General features: G+C 36.4%; 1 protein-coding gene across 5 annotated transcripts in view; it reads left to right on the top strand.

Moving 5' to 3' along the window:
* LYST (lysosomal trafficking regulator) overlaps positions 1-22,459 on the top strand; it is a 212,479-nt gene that overhangs the window by 96,409 nt on the left and 93,611 nt on the right. For all 5 annotated transcript variants that reach the window (XM_023216208.1, XM_023216210.3, XM_023216211.3 and 2 more), the window contains 8 exons: positions 169-329; positions 1,192-1,382; positions 5,011-5,256; positions 7,235-7,408; positions 8,326-8,475; positions 11,978-12,115; positions 16,221-16,419; positions 19,923-20,054. In XM_023216208.1, coding sequence (XP_023071976.1) covers positions 169-329; positions 1,192-1,382; positions 5,011-5,256; positions 7,235-7,408; positions 8,326-8,475; positions 11,978-12,115; positions 16,221-16,419; positions 19,923-20,054 — 1,391 coding nt within the window. The remainder of the gene's footprint in view (positions 1-168; positions 330-1,191; positions 1,383-5,010; positions 5,257-7,234; positions 7,409-8,325; positions 8,476-11,977; positions 12,116-16,220; positions 16,420-19,922; positions 20,055-22,459) is intronic.

Genomic DNA, 22,459 nt, shown 5'->3' on the forward strand with positions numbered 1-22,459 from the left:
CCTTTGACCAAGAGACAAGCAATTAGCCCTCCTCTCGTGCCCCAGTGCCAGCTGGTAATGACCCAAGAAAATTGTTGAAGAATTCCCCATTGTTAAATATTCATGCTTTAAAAATACTTAGTACTAGTACTTCCTAAAGTCATTGCTTTAACTTTGTTTTTAATGTAGGAAGCCTGATGTTACTTTGGATTTTATGCTTCCAAGAAAAACAAGTTTGTCATCTGATAGCAATAAAACATTTTGCATGATTGGCCATTGTTTATCATCCCAAGAAGAGTTTTTGCAGTTGGCTGGAAAATGGGACCTGGGAAATTTGCTTCTCTTCAATGGTGAGTGAGCCATGATTGCACCACTGCACTTCAACCTGGGCGACAGAGTGAGATTTTTTCCTTTGAAACATTTCCAATTTTTTTCTCAGTTGACAAGTATTAAACTAAGTAAATTAACCTGGCTAAAATATCTATCTCTGTTCCTTTACTTGTGTTTAATAAGTACTGTATTTCCAAGATTCTAAGATATACTTTTAAAATATTTTAACATTTTTGTAGTCTAGTTGTGTCTTACAATTGATATATACATTTAATATAAAAATGTATTTCCCCTACCCTCAAAAAAGAAAAGCTCATATTAAATTAGCATTTTTTTATACTGGATAATGTAGTATCATTACTAGTAAACTTATCTTGGTTGTCTCCTTTATAATTTTATTATTTCTTATACAAATATCAAATTTTAGGGAAAAATGAGATATATGATTTTAAAAAATATGTCCTTAAACCTGATACATAATAGCATTCAGACAGTGTTTATTGACTAAATAGGAAGGAATAAAGATATTGATTCAAATTTTAGTTAGAAATGGAATTTACCAAGATACAGCTTCCATTATTTAAAAAAAAGTAAAATAAATCAGAAAACCTGTTTTCTGGCTAAGGAGCAAATAGAAATATTATGATTTAATTAAAAGCTTCACGATTAACTTTATATACATTAATTCATCTTCCATCATAGTTGGCATAGGTTATTTTCTCATTACAGCAATTTGGAAATTGAGGCTTTATCAATTTCATAAAATATAGTGAACAGCTGAAAGAATCTGGCTAAAAAAAAATAACTCGTGGTTTCTTGCTTTTTATGAAAAATTCTGGTTAGAGTGTTTTAAATAACTAACTTTATTTTTCTGCTATTCAGGAGCTAAGGTTGGTTCACAAGAGGCCTTTTATCTGTATGCTTGTGGGCCCAATCATACATCTGTAATGCCATGTAAGTATGGCAAGCCGGTGAATGACTACTCCAAATATATTAATAAAGAAATTTTGCGATGTGAACAAATCAGAGAACTTTTTATGACCAAGAAAGATGTGGATATTGGTCTTTTAATTGTAAGTTTTAATTTTATAAGTTTTAATTTTATAGTAACAACTGTATTTAGGTGTATTTATTGAAATGTATAGTTATGAATTAGATTTCTAAAGATTTTCATATGGTTCCTTAACATTGTCTTATCTTAGAATTATGTTTTTTTCTGAAAAAAATTGAAACGCTTTGACCTTCTTTCAAAATTTGTTTCAGGTTTTATATTTATGTCTCCATTTCCTTGAAATTATATTTCCATATAAAGTTTATCAGTTTAGCTTATTTTATACCTACTAATTATTCAGGAAAAATGTTTATGATACAGTGAAAATAACACTTGTTAGTTTGACATACTCCTAAAAAATGTTGCTCATTATATTTTCTTTCCATACTTATAAATAAATAATACTGATTTATAATGTCAGTTTTAGTTATGTATATACAGGTCTTAGAAAACCTACTCTTTTTTATTTTTTGTTGTTTTTTTTTTTTTAAGAGACAGGATTTCACTCTGTCACCCAGGCTTGGGTGCAGTGGTGTGATCATAGCTCACTGCAGCCTTGAACTCCTGGGCTCAAATGATCTTCCCACCTCAGCCTCCCAGGTGGCCAGGTCTACAGTCAGGCACCACCACACCAGGCTAATTTTAAATTTTTGTAGAGATGGAATCTCGCTATGTTGCCCAGACTGATCTCAAACTCTTGGCCTCAAGCGATCCTCCCATCTCAGCCCCTCAAATGGTGAGATTACAGGCATGAGCCACCATGCCTGGCCTAAAAAATGTATTGTTTAATATCAGTACAAATAGGAATTTTGCTTTCAAAGTATTGCTAATTCTGCTTACATGAGACTCTCTTGATTTTTATATATTATTCCAGTATTTTGTTCTACTGGTATACAATTTAGGAGCTAGTGGTGAGGTTTTTTGTTATAGCAACTAGAAAACTGAGCCTTCATAGTCTTAGAAAATCTACTAAAATCTGGTAGATCTGGCCATGAAACTGGGTTCCTCTTTCTCTTGCTTCTTGTGAGAAGTACAGATATTTCCTACTTGAAGGAGACTACTGTTTTGGAATGTATTTTGTTGTTGTTGTTGTTGAGTTGTGGGGAGGGTAGATGTGGTTGTCAGTAATTATTGGGTAGTAAGGGCCAGGGATGCTAAATGTTCTACAGTACATGAACACTGTTCTACAACAAAGAATGATCCTATCCTAAATGTCTCACCATTAGAAAACATCCTTTAGGGAAATGGTTCCTCAAACCTGACTGTGCGCCAGAATCATCCAGAGGGCTTGTTAAAATATGGATTGCTGGTCCAGAGCTTCTGATGTAGTAGGTCTGAAGTGTGACCCTGGAATTTACATTTTTAATAAGTTCCTAGGTGATGCTGATGCTGGTTGAGGATCACACTTTGAGAACCTCTGCCTTAGGGAGATTGAGGAGCTCACATAGATGTTTGTTCAAGTAATAGCTTTAACTCAGTAGTTTTCGGTTAATGCATTTGTTTTCATAGAAAAATTTCCCTAATCCTTTTATTTTTCCTGAACAGTATATAGGTCATATATGTTACAAAACTCAACATAAATTATCATGAATGAAAATTCTGAGGGTTTTATGTGAAAACTATTTTTAGAGAGCAAATTCTTTAAGCCCGATTTAGTGATTTGGGAGTTACAAGTTTGTGAAAGAATGGTCAGGGAGAAGGGGTCCCCTTGGCCGGGTGCGGTGGCTCATGCCTGTAATCCCAGCACTTTGGGAGGCCGAGGCAGGCGGATCGCCTCGGGTCAGGAGTTTGAGACCAGTCTGGCCAACATGGTGAAACCCTGTCTCTACTAAAAATATAAAAACTAGCCGGGCATGGTGGCAGGCACCTGTAATCCCAGCTACTCAGGAGGCTGAGGCAGGAGAATCGCTTGAACCTAGGAGGCGGAGATTGCAGTGAGCCGAGAATGCACCATTGCACTCCAGCCTGGGCAACAAGAGTGAAACTCTGTCTCAAAAAAAAAAAAAAGAAATGGTACCCTCATGTCAGAGTGTGGTGTCAGATTTCTGATTGAAACTACTGCAGGTTTGAAACTTTGCTTTTCCAGCATAATCATACACAACAGAGAGTATAATTGGTTTAGCTGGTGCACAGATACACTGGATGGCATGTCTGATTGCTGTGGGTCATAAATAAACCTCAGGCCGGGCACAGTGGCTCATGTTTGTAATCCCAGCACTTTGGGAGGCTGAGGCAGGCAGATCCCAAGGTCAGAAGTTCAAGACCAGCCAGTTTGAGACCAGCCTGGCCAACATGGTGAAACCCCGTCTCTACTAAAAATAAAAAATTAGCTGGGTGTGGTGGCATGCACCTGTAATCCCAGCTACTCAGGAGGCTGAAGCAGGAGAATTGCTTGAACCCAGGAGGTGGAGGCTACGGTGAGCTGAGATCATGCAACTGTATTCCACCCTGGGCAACAGAGCAAGACTCCGTCTTGGAAAGAAAGAAAGAGAGAAAGAGAGAAAAAGAGAAAGAGAGAGAGAGAGAGAGAGGAGAGAGAGAGAGAGAAAAGAAAGAAAGAAAGAAAAAGAAAGAAAGAAAGAAAGAAAAAAAGAAAGAAAGAAAGAAAGAAAGAGAAATATCAAAGCACTAGACCCCCATCCAGTTCTGAGAGAAGACACTGAATCTATAGGATTTCCTGAGCCTGAGTTTGGCATCCACTACCACTAAAACCACCTTAAAGTACACCATGGGCCAGACACCAAGGTTCATACCTATAATCCCAGCACTCTGGGAGGCACAGGCAGGAGGATCACTTTAGGCCAAGGGTTTGAGACTAACCTGCAACATAACAAGACCATGTCTCTACAAAAAAAAATAATAATAAATTGATGTGGTGGCAGGTGCCTGTAAGTCCTAGCTGCTCGGGAGACTGAGGTGGGAGGAGCCCTTGAGCCTAGGAGTTCAAGGCTACAGTGAGCTATGGTCATGCCACTGCACTCTAGCCTGGGTGCCAGAGCGAGACCCTGTCTCTAAGAAAAACATACATTCTGCATTTAAAATTAACTTTAATTTTTAAAATAGTTTAGAGAGTCTTGACAGGGAGCCACACGCTGATGGAAACTATCCTTTGCCTGGGAGAAATATTTGAAGTTCTATTTTATTTTAGTTAGGTGTGCTGACCATTGACAATCTGAAATTTTGTTCCAGTAGAAAGAAAGATCTAGTTTAGAGTTGCGTTTAAATAAATAGTCAGCCCATGAGCAAATGCAAAGCAAAAATTTCAGAAAAGTTGACCTGACCCTGAGTTCCCAATATTTTTAAGTGCTTAGAATAGTGCCTGGTATGTAATAAGTGTGGTTTAAGACTTAGTTGATATTAGTAGTAATAGCATAATTTAATATTTATTCTAAACCGAGCAAAGCTGGAATCCTTCTCAACCTTGGTGTGATCTATACAATTGATCACTGCTAAATAAATCACTGATCATTTGCTTTGTGGGAAACAGCCTTGCTTCTAATGTTTATCTTTGTTTAGTGTAGTAGCTGTTGTTTTCTAAACAAAGAAAAGGATCAGTTGAGTGTGTTTTCACTTTGAAATACTTACTTGCTAGTTGATAGCTTGCATTTTAAACTTTGTGTCATTACTGAAGGAAAATATTTGTGTTTCAGGAAAGTCTTTCAGTTGTTTATACAACTTACTGTCCTGCTCAGTACACCATCTATGAGCCAGTGATTAGACTTAAAGGTCAAATGAAAACCCAACTCTCTCAAAGACCCTTCAGCTCAAAAGAAGTTCAGAGCATCTTATTAGAACCTCATCATCTAAAGAATCTTCAACCTACTGAGTATAAAACCATTCAAGGCATTCTGCATGAAATTGGTGGAACTGGTGTATTTGTTTTTCTCTTTGCTAGGGTAAGAATCACTGGTTATAGTTTTGTCTAAAGAGAAATGACTTATTTATTGTTGATAAATTAAAGGATTTCTTTTGGACCACACAAAAAAGCTACACTAAACTATATTAAACTTTTAAGATAAAAAATTACATATTAAATATGTTATTAAGCTTTCAGCCATAGATGATTCAGGTTTCTTCTAATTTATGAATATTTTAGAAGTTTTCTATTAACCAAAAATGCAATTAGTACAATTAAATGTTAAATGTACAAGATTTTAAATGGAAAGGAGGATACTTTTAAAAATAAATTTATGAAGCTTTTATTCCTTAAATGTTTCCAATGCGTAGGAAAAAACTAAGGGTCAGCAAGTACTTTTTTTTAAAAAAAAAACAACAAAACTTTAATTTGTTTGGGTTTGGAGTTTTTTCAAAAAGGAGAAATATAAAGTTTGACTCAGGCCATACGTACCATTTTAGAATAAATCATTTAATTATCTGTCCTGATGCAGAGTAGACAGTAATTATAGACTATTTCAGGGATTGCTGAAACCTATATTAGGGAGCACAGATAGTCTCACTTTGGTAAAAATCATTTCTACTTCCTCTGGGTCCACATCCCTGTTTAATTAAAGCAGCTTTGATCTTCCTTCATCCTCGGAATGCATCTTCATTTTATCCCGAAGTATAACTTCTGCAACATTATCAGGTTTTCATAGTCTCCCTATCTAGTTTTCTTTAATGGAAGCATCTTTGATTAATTTTGCAATAAGAAGCATATCAGCATTTGTTGTTGTTAGGGTTCTTACAAATATTTTGTTAGCATTTGATCCCCCATGCTCTGTAATCTGTCTTTTCTTCTTCAGCTCTTCCTTTTTCATATTTTTTAAATCTACTGTCTAGTTGAATAGATTCTCTCCTAGTGTTTTAAAATCAAAAGCCCTTTAACTCCTCACCATTATTTTGTGATCTTTTGTACCACTGTATAGTTTCAGAATGTATTTCCTTGTTTTCTTCTCTTTCATCAAGGTATTGAATATATAATTTTGTTAGTTACATAAAGGTTGGATCTTAGATAAAATGTTTACATTTTTATCTTTATATGTTTAGTATCTTACCAGTAAGACTTTTAAAGTATGTTTCTAAGTCTAAAACTTAGAAACCTTGTTCAGTATCCTTCCTTTTCCCCTACAAAAATAAAATTCAGTGTCCTTAAAATCCTTACATGCATAACCTGCCTTGTGAGCCTGGTCTCTACAATCCAGCCAAAGAGGCAACCTGCAGCTTCCTAGATGTACTCTGAACTTCCAATTTAGGCTTTACCCTTCTCCTGGCTGTGCCCTGCCGCCAGCCACCCCTTTATTCCTGCTTTTCAGGATTTGGCTCTCTTCCGAGGCCATCTTATCTCTGTGTAGCCTTCCGCTAAACCAAGCAGAGAGGGGTCAGAATGGTTTCTGTGCTCTCCTGGCATACCTATTGTCTCATTCTTCTTTGGCCTTTAGCATGATAATAAGTATGTATTTCTTATGTATATAGTAGTTGTCAGAAAGTGTTGGTTGAAGTAAATTGAAGTACAAGGCACAACGTGGTTTTTAGCCTCTTATCTCTTTGACAGAAAAGTAGACCCCATTGGAAACAAGTATCATGTATTTTACTTCTTTTTATCTCCCTTACCACATAGTGCAGAGCCTGTTTGTCTGTTGACTAATTTATCAAAAACTTATGACACTTTAGATGACTAGTTATAAAATGCTACTGACCACTAAGGTTGTTCATGTCATTGTATACTATAGCATATGTAAGAGACTATAGAACATGGAATTTATGCCTTACTCTCAGTTTTGTTTATTCACAATCCTTAAATAGGTAGAGTATGAGCATTAAAAAATTACTTTGTAGAAACTACTGGATTGATGTTACATAGTGGAAGATTATACATGTTAAATTTTTACTCTCAGCAAATTGGGAGAAAACTATATCCACCCATTTTTTTTTTAGGTCGTTGAACTCAGTAGCTGTGAAGAAACTCAAGCATTAGCACTGCGAGTTATACTCTCATTAATTAAATACAACCAACAAAGAGTACATGAATTAGAAAATTGTAATGGACTTTCTATGATTCATCAGGTGTTGATCAAACAAAAATGCATTGTAGGGTTTTACATTTTGAAGGTATGTCTTCATAAAATTTATTCTTATAGTTTCATATGCAATGATACTCATCTCGTCATCAAAGTCTTCCAATAATAGTTTTGTGTTTCAGTTATTCCTGAAGAAAATGGAGGAAACTTATTAGTGTATAGTTAATAAAACTAAGGTACTCTTCTAGTTATTTTCATCATTTAAATAATTACATTTTTCTTTTTTTTAAAGCATTTTTTAAAAGTAAGAAAAAATAAACTCATTGAATTTTAGATCTGGGTGGGCCATAGATATCTCCCATGCTGTCACCTCATTCCATAGATTGATAAGATCTTTGCTTTAGCCCCCACCATTATGGCAGAGAACCCAGTTCTCTAGGCACCTAGAGGCATACCATTCCATTAGGCACTGCTGCTACAAAGTTAGTTTTTAAAGTCACAGATGTTCGTGCTCATTTTTATTATCCCGCTATCATTATATATTTAAATACTTTTCTAGATAAAAAGCATTTGGTAACATTGTGAAAATACTTCTCTCTGAGACTTCTAGTACTAAGGCAAAAGATGATTGCTCTACCGTTGCCCCCACCCCTACCTCTTTAAATGGCAAGATCCATACATTGATGGCATGAATCCTTACTACTTTTTTGAAAAGGTTTTAAAGCCTAATAGAAGATTAATTCAATTTAAAACATAAAAAATGAGTGCTGTTTGTTTTACTCCATGTTTGAACCCAAGTACTCACTTAAAAATATTTGTAAGTTTGGAATTTTCTATTTATCTGAATTGTTTTACAAAACAAGTTAAAGATATTGCGTGAAGTGTTGAATTATTTACTAGCTTTCCTTTGAATTTAATGATTGCTAAAATTGAAAGCTTAATGTTTCTGTTGAACTTTTTGATTAACCAATTACTAACACATCTTATATTAATGCTAATTTTCTATAGACCCTTCTCGAAGGATGCTGTGGTGAAGATATTATTTATATGAATGAGAATGGAGAGTTTAAGTTGGATGTAGACTCTAATGCTATAATCCAAGATGTTAAGCTGTTAGAGGAACTATTGCTTGACTGGAAGATATGGAATAAAGCAGAGGCATGTAATATGTACTTTTTTCCATTTTTTATTGTGATAAAATGCATATAACACAAAATTTACCATCTTAAGCATTTTTAAGTTTCGGTTTGGTGGCATTAAGTGCATTTACAGTGTTGTCCAACCATCACCACCATCCATCTCTGTAAATCTTTTTTGTTTTGTAAAACCAAAACTTTGTACCCTTTAAACAGTAATTCCCTGTTCCCCCTCTTCCTCTAGCCCCTAGAAACCACCATTCTACTTTTGACTAAGGATCTCATATAAGTAGGATCGTATAGTATTTGTCTTTTTGTGATTAGCTTATTTCACTTAGCATAATGTCTTCACGGCTCATCTGTGTTGTAGCATATGTCCAAATTTCCTTTTTAAGAATGAATAATATTCCATTCTATATATTTACCACATTTTGCTCATCCATTCATCAGTTTAGAGATACTTGGATTGTTTCCACATTTTAGCTACTGTGAATAGAAGCGTGTACTCTTTTTTTGTTTGTTTGTTTTTGTTTTTGTTTGAAACGGATTTTACTCTTTCGCCCAGGCTGGAGTGCAATGATGTGATCTTGGCTCACTGCAACCTCCACCCCCAGGCTCAGATGATACTCCTACCTTAGCCTCCCAAGTAGCTGGGACCACAGATGTGTGCCACCATGCCTGGCTAAGTTTTTGTATTTTGGGTATAGACAGGGTTTCACACATGTTGCTCAGGCTGGTCTTGAACTCCTGAGCTCAAGTGATCTGCCTGCCTTGGCTTCCCAAAATGCTGGGATTATACACATGAGCCACCACCCCCAGCCAGCATATTCTTTTAAATATTTATCTAATCATTATTCTGAAGGAAATAATTACTTCAATGTAATGTTAATTATAAATGGAAATCTGGCACTTATTTCCCATGCAAAGTTTTGAACAGCCATGGGGAACGCTGAGCTGGAGAGTCAAAATCAAACTTGGGCTGGCTAAGAATACTGCAGTCAGGCAGGAGCATGTGGGCTTATTTGGATTAGTCGAAGGCTTGCATTTACCATAAACTCTGAAAGGGGAGCCTGCTAAGAGTCAGGGGAGTCAGATCCAGGAGAGGGAAATGGATACACTTCTAACTAGGGGAGCCACGCTGGCCCGGAGTTAGAGATAAGGCTTCATCATAAGTATAAAGTAAGCAACATAGATTGATCTTAGATGTAGGCACTACATCTCAGCACCTAGAATGGCTGGTCTGGTCTTCACAAGGACCCAGTCAGGGAATGAGTATAGGATTGTTTCCTTTCTGCCCCAGTTTTAAGCAGTCTTAATGGTATAGGCTCATACAGCCTTCTTAGTTCTAGTGTAGACTGTTTGCTCTAAGTGTGGCAGGGTTCTAGTAGGTATTGGTGATTTTTGCAAGAAAAAGAAAACTAGATTGTCTAGAACTAATTAGAATGTAACAAGATTATCATCAAATATTATTTATGGAGCAATTCAGAATATATATACCTTTAGGATTTTTTAAAAAATGGTTTTTCCCAACTTGCCAACAGTCCCTAAAAATTTACACATTACCAATAATGAATTGTGAGGTTGAAAAAAGACTCCTTTTTTTTTTTGAAACAGGATCTCACTCTGTCACCCAGGCTAAAGTGCAGTGGCGCCATCTTGGCTCACTGCAACCTCTGCCTCTCAGGCTCAAGCGGTCCTCCTACCTCAGCCTCCCAAGTAGCTAGGACTACATGTGTGCACCACCATGCCTGGCTAATTTTTAATTTTTTTTTTTTTTTTTTTTTGTAGAGATGAAGTCTCACTATATTGCCCAGGCTGGTCTCAAACTCCTGGGCTCAAGCAATCCTCCCACTTTGGCCTCCCAAAGTGCTGGGATACAGTCGTGAGCCCCGACACCTGGCAAAAAAAAAAAAAAAAAAAAAAACCTTTTCTAATCTATTAGTAACAAAAATAAATTTAGTTCAGATATGCTAGAGGAAAGAGAATTTTTTATTCTTCCTATAGAAAATTATATTACAAAATTGTTGTTATATGAAGAGGCAATTAAAGAGTATGCAGCCACAAAACAGAGAAAAGTATTTTGAAAGGCATGTCCAACAAACTAACTATTACCATGTTTCTGGATTTTGTGGTATTCATGGTACTTTTCAGTTTTTAAACTTTGTGATTTGTTGTGATTCCTTTTCTCACTCTGAGTAAATATTTACTTTCAGATCTAAAAAAATAGAAGATAGATAAGATAGGTAGATTAAAATACATGTAATATTGCAGGGAGAAAGCAAATAATTTCAGGGATAGCATATGTAAACAAATTGGATCAAAAGCAGTATAAATGTGTAATAAAGAATATGCTCAGTTGCAGGTTGGAAAATCTAACTTGGACAAAGTTGGACCAAGTGCTTCAAAGAGCAGGCAAATGTGGGGTTGTTTGATTTTAAAAGAAACATTTTTAAATTGAATTTGAAAGTGATAAGACACATATTGCTTCTATGAATTTGAAATAAGATTTTCTTACGTAATTAATTATTTTTGAACTAAGTCTAGTTTTTCTTTTTTTGTTGTTGCTATTTGTTTACATTGGCACTATTTTATCTTGGTACTACTTTTCAGATTGAATCATGTTTTCATACTTTGGCTGCCTTGTCTTCTGGTTTTCACTTGGCTTTTTCTTTTAGAACATCTTGGCTCTATCTTAAAAAGAGAGAGACCCTGGGTAGAAGAGTATGATTAAGTCTATCAATATCTTGGTTCATTCTTGCCAGATAATGGCAGGAGAAATAGTAGGCTCTGCAACCCAAGCCAGTTAATTTTGCTTTTTGTTAAACGGTTTATTGAAAGGTCACTTAGGATGATAAGATGAAGGGAAGGTTATCTTTCAGTATTAGTTATCACTATAAGGCATCTTTTTTTCTCTAGTATTATGGACAAGTTAAGATTGATTCAATATGGGAGAAGCATTTTAAGGCACTGTCAAAGGATGCTAACTACTCTTTGAAGTGCATAGTTTGTAATCGTGCAGAGAATTCTATTATTTGAACTTGAAAGTAAAGTAAAAATGCAGAATTTTCACATTGTCCATGACTTTTTGATTTAGTATGATTTGCTCTAAAATTATTTGGTTAAATGCTGCATATGCAGATTGGTATTGAAATGTATACATTTTTAACAACATTCTTTGAACATAAATTATTTAAAAACAATAATGTTGGTAATATGTGTGCTTCTCTAATTTGAACAATCCCTCTTGATAATTCATCTTTTGAAAATACATTTAATGCCACAGAAAGGCTAATGTAGGAAAGCACCTAATACAGTATTGCATTCAACATAGCTATTTAGAAATAGCCTACTGGCAACAAAAAATAATAGGGAATAAATTTTGACATTGGCTTTTTGCAGACATGTAGTCTTTGATACTGAATATATATACAATGTTAAATTGTTGCACATTGTGTGTCTTCCAAAAAGCATGCTGCATATTTTTCAGTACATATGTGCTTATTGGTGTGTGTTTATCTCCTCAGCAAGGTGTTTGGGAAACTTTGTTAGCGGCACTAGAAGTCCTCATCAGAGCAGATCACCACCAGCAGATGTTTAATATTAAGCAGTTACTGAAAGCTCAAGTGGTTCATCACTTTCTGCTGACTTGTCAGGTTTTGCAGGTACTTTTTATGTAACTTTACTTTTGGAAATATTTTCCACAGTTGTTTAATAATACTATGAACATCAAATTTTTGTGACACTTTCAATGGGACTTTTTTTTTTTCCCCCGACTTCTCTTCTCTCCAGATTCTCTTCTTTCAATAAATACTATAGGAGTTTTTCAATTGCTGCATCTTACAACTTGATCATCACACTGTCATAATTCCTAACTCAATTACAAAAGTACAATTACTAAGTTTCTTAGATGTTTCTTTATGTTGGGATAGAATAATAGTTTCGTAGTGCCTTGAACAGCAAGAATAGTTAATGAATTTTAACTTGTTCCATATTCTTTAAATAAAAATTTACAAATATGTATTGATTTAATAAGTATAAACTTGCTAAAGGTCTTTTATATGCTAGAATTAGCATTTTAAACTGTATCCAAAATTTTTATTGAAAAGTGACACTAATTTTATCAGTTACATTTTTCTCTGCCTTTGTTGATATCATCTAGTATACCAACCAAGCAGATAAAAGGCATCAATACATATCTGCTTGGTGGGTATATTAGACAATTTTCCAAGTTTTTTTTTTTTCATATCTGAGGCATCTATTAGAACTTTGTCAAATTAGATAAGTACAGATATTCCATGAGATCAGTAATATTTTATATTTTGAGTGCCCTTGCTTCAGTGGCACTAAGGGCTTTTCATTATAGTTGGGCTAAAATTCAAAATCTGTGACAACATCTATAGTGGTTCAAGCCTGTAATCCCAGCACTTTGGGAGGCCGAGACGGGCGGATCACGAGGTCAGGAGATCGACACCATCCTGGCTAACACGGTGAAACCCCATCTCTACTAAAAAAATACACTAGGCAGGCGAGGTGGCGGGCGCCTGTAGTCCCAGCTGCTTGGAAGGCTGAGGCAGGAGAATGGCATAAACCCGGGAAGTGGAGCTTGCAGTGAGCTGAGATCCGGCCACTGCACTCCAGCCTGGGCGACAGAGCGAGACTCCGTCTCAAAAAAAAAAAAAAAAAAAGAAGTGTTACTGTGAGGAGGCTTATATGATCTAGCTACCATTCTAGCTTCATCTTATGGTACTCAGCCTCCTTGGATTTCTTTCCCTTCCTTAAACAAGTAAGACTTTTTTCTGTCTCAGAGTACATGGTATTCTTTTTGCTTTAACAATTATTGATCCCATTCTTTTCATCTGGCCAGCTCCTACTTATCCTCCACGTGGCAACTTAAGACTTACTTCCTGAGAGATACCTTCCCTGCCCTTTCCATATAAATTAGTCTTTTTCCCTTTATACACTATGTACATACAATTTATTAGTTATTTATGGAATTATGGTTTATTTCCTTCTGTAAGCCTCCTGAAAGCAAGGATATGGTTTTTGTTTTGTTTTGTTTTGTTTTGTTTTAAATCACACTGTAATGTCAGTACTTGACACACCTGGGCATCTAATAAATATTTGTTAAATGAATGAATTCCAGAAACACAAAAACATTGTATTGCCTTTCTTGGCCCCTGTGGTAAATGAGACTGTTGTTGTAAGGAATAGAATATGTCGATTGATCTTTTAGGCCCCTTGCTTACTGAGTGTTTTTTGTGTCATTTATACGTCAGTTTTCCTCAAAATTTTTTCCTTTGCATATCCATTTTGAAATGTATTGGCCAATTTTCATTAAGTTCGTATGACAATGTGATAGTCTTTGCATGTCAGAAAAGTGGCACTTATAAACTTGGAGATTTCCATATATTTTTTCACTTTTGTATTATTTACAAAAAAGCTAGAAAAAAATCTAGGTACAAATTTTTTTTTCCTTACATGTATAGTTTTTTACCCTTGTTGGTTCAAAGAGCCCACTTATCAAATTAACAGCTATTTATGAAACATAGCTTTATGTCAGGTATTGTGGGAAGTTTATAAAGAAATGAACTTAGTCTTTGCACTTCAGGAAGATTAATAAATTGGTAGTGTATTGGATGTAAGGCAGTTTCATTTGTTTGTGAGTACAGCATAAAGAACCTGAACCCTGGTGATTAGAATGGGAGTGTTTAGGTAGGGAGCAAATATGAGAGAGATTGTGAGGATAGAATTCATAGGACTTGATTCTGTTTAAATGGAGCTTCAGGAGGAGTCAAATATAACATAAAAATTTCAAGCCAGGAGACCAGAAAAACAATAATTTTATCAGAAAAAAAAGAAGCAAACTTGTAAGTTTTGTAGTTTTTGTATTCTGCATTTGAAATTACAGCAGGATATTCAGCAACAGTGAACTGGTAATAGTGAAGCCATCAGAATAGAGAAACACTCCAAGACAGAGAAATGTAGTGAGAGAATCAGAGGGCTGAGGTTTACACCTCAGGAGATACCCATTTTCAGGATGTGAAACAAGAAAAAGGGGCTATTGAAAGAGATATAGAAAGAGTAATTGAAAAGCTAAGAGGAAACTCAGTAAAGTGAAAACCAGAGATGGGCAGAGGGGGAAGAACATGTAGAGAAGGAGGTGATACCTTGAACCAAATGATATAGAAAGTTCAGAGAAAATGTAGGCAGATAAAGGGCCATTGACTCAGAAATTCTTAATGACTTACAAGATTTCAATAGCATAGATAAGGCAAGAGCCAGATTTCAGGGACTTTGGAGAGCATGTGTGGCAGATCACTGAAGGCAGTGAGAATAAATGATTATTAAAAAGTCCAGCAGCAAAAGCAAAGACAGAAACAGAATGTTCACATAAGGTAAAGTTAAGGGATTAAAAAATAGTAAACTAGAATACCAGTGACTATTGATAAAGAGTCAGTGGAGAGGGCAGGATAGAAGTAACCTGGGCTAGACTTGGGAATGAATCACTGATGCTGCAACCAAGAAAGTTATAAAGATACATGGAGTATGATTTAGAAGAAATGCAGATGGTCGTAGCAGAAATAGTTCTGAATTGGAAGTCATGAGATCTATGTTCCTGTCTTAGCTTTGCTGCTTGACATCTATGAGATCTTGGCAAAGGAGTTTTGTGTTTTCTTCTGTAGACTCAGTGTTCTCTTCTTATATCTGAGATAGTCAAACTAAATTGTTTCAAAATTAGCATCTACATTTTAAGTACTCCAATTCAGTAATACACAAGAGTAAGTGAAAAGAGTAGATGTAGAGATATGTATTTGGAAGGAAGATGAGGAAGTTTACCTCCCATGCCCTTAATCTGAAGACCACCTGCTACCCACTGGTGAGATGGAATTGGAGGATATAAGCAATTTATTTATTTACAGCTTTAGTTTTAGTAATTTCTTGGCATTTTGCCAACTCTCATTATTCCAGACAGTAAATGGTGCAGTAGAAAGAGTTCAGAGGCCTGAGTTTGAGTTATAATTATACTACCTACATATTTTATGTGTGGTTTACACTAGTCAAATAACCACTTTGTGCCTCATATTCTAGAAATTAGGGCTAAAACCTCTCCTAGAGCTGTTGTGAAAAAGAGCTTCGTAAACTGGAGCATATTGTATTAGTGTAACGAGTTTTGTCTATCAAAAGTTTTATGTCCTAATCCCATACTAATATTACTAATAGTAATATTAGTAAAAGAAGAAGAAAAGGTAGTAGCAGTAGTAATAGTAGTTTATCACTAACATTTATATGGGGCTTACCTATATGCAAGGCACTATTCTAAGAGTTTATGTTATTTAGTCCTTATAACAACTCTGTAAAGTAGCACTAGTATTACCCACATAGACAAAGAAAGTGAAGAATGCAGATGTTAAATAACGTACCTAAGATCGCATGGCTAGTGAGTGGAGAAACCAGAATGCAAACCTAGTCAGTCTGGCTTTTGAGTCCATGCTTGTGAGAGTTGTAGTATAAGTTTGCCTCAGTTAATTAAGATAAATGGGCTAGAATTAAGTTGCCATCTGTGTTAATGAATTTTTAATAACAAGATTGCTTGAATTAGGAAATAACTCAATTTAATGAGTTGTTATGGTAATGGTAAATACAGTCAGACTAGACTAGTAAACCAACAGAATTCTACCTTAAAAAGAATATTTTGCCTAAATGAAAAATCTTAGTTAAGTTGACAATTCTTTAAATCTAAAGAGAGTTTGATTTTTATTTTTTCAGGAACACAAAGAGGGGCAACTCACACCCATGCCCCGAGAGGTTTGTAGATCATTTGTGAAAATTGTAGCAGAAGTCCTTGGATCTCCTCCAGATTTGGAATTATTGACAATTATCTTCAATTTCCTTTTAGCAGTTCACCCTCCTACTAATACTTACGTTTGTCACAATCCCACGAACTTCTACTTTTCTTTGCACATAGGTAGGTATAATCATTTTTGTTAGATTATGTCTATTTCTACTTTCGTTTTATTCTTCCCACTTGATTCACATTTGTTTGATATTTGAATGGCCTCTCTGCTACTCTAATTACATATTGGGGATGGGATAGGGCAGAGGGTTATAGAATGAACTAGACATGGCGTCTGCCCTCAAGGAGTCTAAATGCCAAGTAGAGAAAGGGGACATAGACTCAAATAACTACAGTAAAAAATATATATATATTTGGTAAGTATCAAAGAGACACAAAAGAAGAACTAATGAGATTTCAAAGGACAGAGGGTTTCATCCGACCACTGTGGAGAGAATATTTAATAGGTTACATGACATCTGATGTGGACATTGAAGATTTTTAGTAGAATTTGATAGGTAGATTGGAGAGTTACTGTTCCAGGTAAAGACAGTGACTTCAAAGGGAGGACAAATGGAAAGAAAAAATAAGGACTAATGAGTTTTACCTATATATAGGGAATCTGTAAAGAAATAGTGACAAATAATGCCATAAATAGAGTTTAAGACCACCATTTACTTATTTTTACCCGAAAGTCATATCAAATAGGTCCTTGAATGTAAGACCAGAGAATTTGAACCTGTATTTTAGTTATTGGTCATTGAAAGGATTTTGTTTGTTTGTTTTAAGCAAAGGCTATGATATAAGTAAATTATTGCAGCAGGATTCAGAAATAAGGAACCAGGGACAGTAAGCCCAATTATAGTAGTCCATGAGAGACAAGATAACAGAATCTGGCCACAGTAATAGTAGAACTGGAAAGGAGGGATAAATTGAGAAGTAGGAAGTTTAGGATGGAATGACTCTGGGGTTGTTAAGGAAAAAGGAGAATGGCTTTGATTGTATAATATATGTTGTATTTTAGGTTCCCTACAGTTATTTATCATATAATTTTCTAGTAGGCAATTGGGAATGAGGGTTACAGCATGAAGAAGGAAGGGTGGGTTATAAGGAGCAGTCCACATAGAAGTGAGGTGAAGCTCTGAGAACAGATGAGACCACTGAAGAAAAGTAGAGAGAGAGAACGAAAGAGAAAGCTAAGGAAAGAACTGCTGGTAATATTACTAGTTGGAGGGTAGGACAAGAACGAAGAATCAGTAAAAAAAGAAAGATGGAATAATCAGTTTTTTTAAGAACCAGGGAAATGTAATGTGGTAAGAAAGAAAGCAAGAACGTACCTATAAGAAAGCTGAGTCATAAATTTACATTGGAAAACTGGTTGTACAATAGCCATTTTAAGAGATGTAGTAAATGGGGCTGGGCACGGTGGCTCACGCCTGTAATCCCAGCACTTTGGGAAGCCGAGACAGGCAGATCACCTGAGGTCAGGAGTTCAAGACCAGCCTGACCAACATGGCAAAACCCCATCTCTACTAAAAATACAAAAAAAATTAGCCTGGCTTGGTGGCACATGCCTGTAATCCCAGCTACTTGGGAGGCTGAGGCAGGAGAATGGCTTGAACCCAGGAGGCGGGGGTTGCAGTTAGCCAAGAGCGTGCCATTGCACTCTAGCCTGGGTGACAAGAGCAAACCTCTATCCCAAAAAAGAAGAAGAAGAAAGAAAAAAAAAAAAAACGTAGTAAATGAATAAAATGAGCAGTAGTAAAGGTCCAGATGAAATTAGATAGCATGACTCTATGGTAGTCTCAGCACATTATAAAGATTCTGGAAGTGGGTTAGTTACAAAGATGGGTAAAATATGGCCCCCTCTCTTAAGATGCTTACAGCTTAGTTAAGGGAAAGAGCATAAAGAAATGATTTATGGAAAGCACAGTGATAAGGAAGTCAACATTTTTGTTTTCTGGTAGCATAGAGCATATGAAGACTGAGGGGGGATTTCCCAGAGGAGGTGTTGCCTGTCCTGAATCTTAAAGGATGAATGGGAATCAAAGAGAAGGGCCTTCCAGGCAAAGGAAGCAGCTTGACAGGGAACTACGAGAAAGTGGTGTTGCTGAAATGTAATTTATGAAACAAGGCTGGGGAGGGTCCTAGGGACAAATAGTGGTAATTCTTGTGGACAAGAAGCTTGGATTTTATCCAGGGTGGTAAGGAGGCATAGAAAGCCACTGGAAGGTATTAAGCAAGAGTTGACATTCGAGAGAGAGCGAATTCTGGTAGCTGTGAGGATTTGAGAGTAACGAGATGTTCATCAAGGATACCATTTAGAAATCTGATAGTAATCCAGTTGAGAGATGATAAAGCCTGCATTATAGCACTATAGTAGGGAAAAGAAGAATTCAAGAAACAAAAAATAAAGTCACGCTAGGCATGGTGGTTCATGCCTGTAATCCCAGCACTTTGAGAGGCCACGGTGGGAGGATCACTTGAGGCCAGGAGTTCAACTCCAGCCTGGCCAACATAGCGAAACCTTGTCTCTCCTTAAAAAAAAAAAAGAAAAAGAAAAAAGAAAAAGTTAGCTGGACGTAGTGGCGCATGCCTGTAATCCCAGCAACTCGGGAGGCTGAGACATGAGAATTGCTTGAACCAGGGAGGCGGAGGTTGCAGTGAGCAAAGATCATGCCACCACACTCCAGCCTGGACAACAGAGCAAGGCTGTCTCAAAAAAAAGAGAAAAAGGCAGCAGAACTTGGTGACTGATTTGCCATGGATAAAGGAAAGGTAGTGGTCAAGGGTGGCTCAAGGTTCCCACATGGGAACTTCCCAAAGAACAAAACAGAAGGAGTAAATTTAGGGCAAAAAGATGATTCAGATTTAGATTTGTTGCATTTGTGATTCATTTAAGAAACGAAGCAGGCCGGGCGCGGTGGCTCAAGCCTGTAATCCCAGCACTTTGGGAGGCCGAGACGGGTGGATCACAAGGTCAGGAGATAGAGACCATCCTGGCTAACACGGTGAAACCTCGTCTCTACTAAAATACAAAAAATTAGCCGGGCGTGTTGGCGGGCATCTGTAGTCCCAGCTACTCGGGAGGCTGAGGCAGGAGAATGGCGTGAACCCGGGAGGCGGAGCTTGCAGTGAGCTGAGATCCGGCCACTGCACTCCAGCCTGGGTGACAGAGCGAGACTCCGTCTCAAAAAAAAAAAAAAAATTAAGTATGAAGCTCAGAAATGATTAGTTTTTACAATTAGACACTGATGAGGATTTATAAAAATGAAAGACACAGTCCTTTCCTCAAGGAATGAACAGATGAACAGTCTCCCTTGAGAGATGATAATAACATATAAAAAGTGAACAGTTAAATGTTAAACCATAGAAATAACTGTCAGTACAGTTGGAATTAAGAAAATAGAAGTTAATGTGGCCAGAAATAATAAACAACAGCAAAATCTGTACTAAAAAATTGTGAGGAGTACGTATTCACATATCAAATGTGCCTTAGTATAAAGTATGCCAGATATTGTTCTCTTTAAACATCTTTTTGTCAAAATTTGAATTTAATGATCTGCTTTTAAAGTTGTATTTTTGTTTTATCCTTTTTAAAAATGTTGCTCTCTCAAAAAAACTTTGGATTCTAGATGGCAAGATCTTTCAGGAGAAAGTACAGTCAATCATGTCCCTGAGGCATTCCAGCAGTGGAGGAAGGTCCCTTACGAGCCCTGGGTTTATGGTAATAAGCCCATCTGGTTTTACTGCTTCACTGTATGAAGGTAAAAATAGCAATAATGGAAGTATAGCCTTCTCACTTTAGTTCTGAATATTCTTAGAGAATTAAATTGTACATATTTTAGAAGTATATATAGTACAACCTCATTCAGTCTAACAAGAGACACCCAGCACAGGTCCTCAAGAGAACTGAGAAAATGGATAAGGCTCATGCTATTTTGTTCTGGCATTCTCTGACCTCTCTTATCATAGTCGTTTGTCTTTCATCAAGCTTCTGATTTATTTTACCATTTTCTTCAGAAGCTTTTAAAAAACTTTTATTCTCTTCTCTCTACCTAAAACCATGATTCTAGACAACTTCACTTGCCAGATAAATGGCCACCCAATACTCCAGCTTCACATTTTTTGACTCAGGGTACCCTTTCTCTACTTTGTCTTACCACTCTGCATGCATCTGTCTTGGACTTTATCATCATCAAGAATGCTGTCAAGCACCTGTGAAACTCCAGTATCCCACCCTGTTCTATCTATGTGATCTATTTTTCAATCACATGCATCACTCTGAAACATTTTCAAATACTGTATGTGGCTCCATTTTTTTTCCAGGTCGTTTGAACAGAATCTTTCTGTATCATTAGCCCTCCAGCCAACCAGAGAAACAGAATCCTTTGGGGGAGTTTTGACATGCTGAAAAAAGGCAAAGGGGATGCAGTCATCCTGTGTAATTGAAGACCTCCCATCTTTGTTTTTTGTTTTTGGTTGTTTTTTTTTTTTTAAATCACACTCCAAAGTTCCCTTTGTCTCGCTTTCCCTGTCCAGCCTAGGTCACATTAGCCAATAACTTCAGCAGTTATTCAGTTGGAAACTATCTCAGTTTCCTTGTCCCTTTGGCCTGTTGGTATTTTTGAACTGAAAAATGCTAACTTGGCCTCAGTCTCACCGCTGTTGTACTGCTGAAAGTTGTAGTAGAGCTTTAAATGCTGCCCTGTAATTTTTAGGTATGTTCAGAATCAATACCCTCTACCCATAGTAAGTAGATTCGAGTCTTTAAGCCTATGGTACTTTTCTGTCTTCCTAATTTACTCTTAACAGAGTCTCATCGCTACTTTATAGAAAAAAAGAATAGGTGCAGGTTTTCTAGTTGCAAACTGACCATACATCTTTTCCTTACCTGACTACCGTCCTTTTCCATACTGGGACATTGCTCTTATTGTCAGTCCTAGTCTTGTCTTTAGCTTCAATCCTAATTCTTAAATAGTGCAGGTGAGATAGTAATAGAGGTAGATAGAACTAGGTATGTAGGTGTTAGTCTCTAGTTTTGTTTTCCTCCCAAAGTGTTTCAGTTATTCTCTGGCACTTTTTATGCCCTTTTATAATAATATTTTAAGGCTATGTTTTTATTAGCTTTTCTTTTCTTTTTAAAAAAAAATTTTTTTTTTAAATACATAAGATAGGGTTTTGTCTTTTTGCCCAGGCTGGTCTCGAACTCTTGGGCTCAAGCGATCCACCCACCTTGGCCTCCCAAAGTGCTGGGATTACAGGCTCGAGCCACTGCACCTGGCCTTTTCGAATTAGTGTTATTTGGAATTTTACAGGACATATTTGTTTTTTAAATCATCTGTGTCATTTTGAAACATTTTCAAATACAATCATACCCCCATTTTTCCCAGATCTTTTGAACAGAATCTTTTGGCAACTTTAGCTCTCTAGCCAAAATCCAGAAATAATTAGAAAAAAAGTCTGAGCTATGGAGCTATTTTATTGCCACAAAGTCTATGCTCTAAAGCAGTTCATTTAATGCCTATTTACTCTGTATTCATGGTCTCGAACTTTAACCTGCAAAAGAATCACCTGGAGAGCTTGTTGACACTGATTCCTGGGCCCCTCCCTCATACATTCTGTATCAGTAGATCTAGGGTGGAGCCTGAGAATGTGAATTTCCAACAATCCTACAGGTGGTGTTGATGCCCATGCTACCGGTTCACAGACCACACCTTGAATGGCATGCACTTTTATCCCATGCATTACAATGAGAATAATTTTTCTGGTGTCTTCCTACATAGAATATTAGAAGCAGTAAATTAGAGAGCTGTGATAAGAAAAGAAACTATTACTTCTCACTAATAGCAGCAAGAAGTGACTGCAAAAATGGAGGAGAGAGAGAACTGTCTAGGGCTGTTTAGGCTAGTAACAACAAGTACTACCATTTTTTGAGCACCTATTATGTGTTGAGCTCTATGCTAGGTGCATCACAAATATAATCTCAATCTTTAAAGCAACCCTGCAAAGTAGATATTCTGAACCCTCATTTTACATTTGTAGAAACTGTAGTACAATTAAGTGATTTACCTTGGACCACCTCACTATCATTTGAATCCAATTATATCTAGTTGCAAAGCCCACACTCTTTCCACTACATCCTAGTAACTACTAGCCTGAAGTAAATTGA

Source organism: Piliocolobus tephrosceles, chromosome 1 (assembly GCF_002776525.5).
Source record: "Piliocolobus tephrosceles isolate RC106 chromosome 1, ASM277652v3, whole genome shotgun sequence".
NCBI classification, from domain to species: Eukaryota; Metazoa; Chordata; class Mammalia; order Primates; family Cercopithecidae; genus Piliocolobus; species Piliocolobus tephrosceles.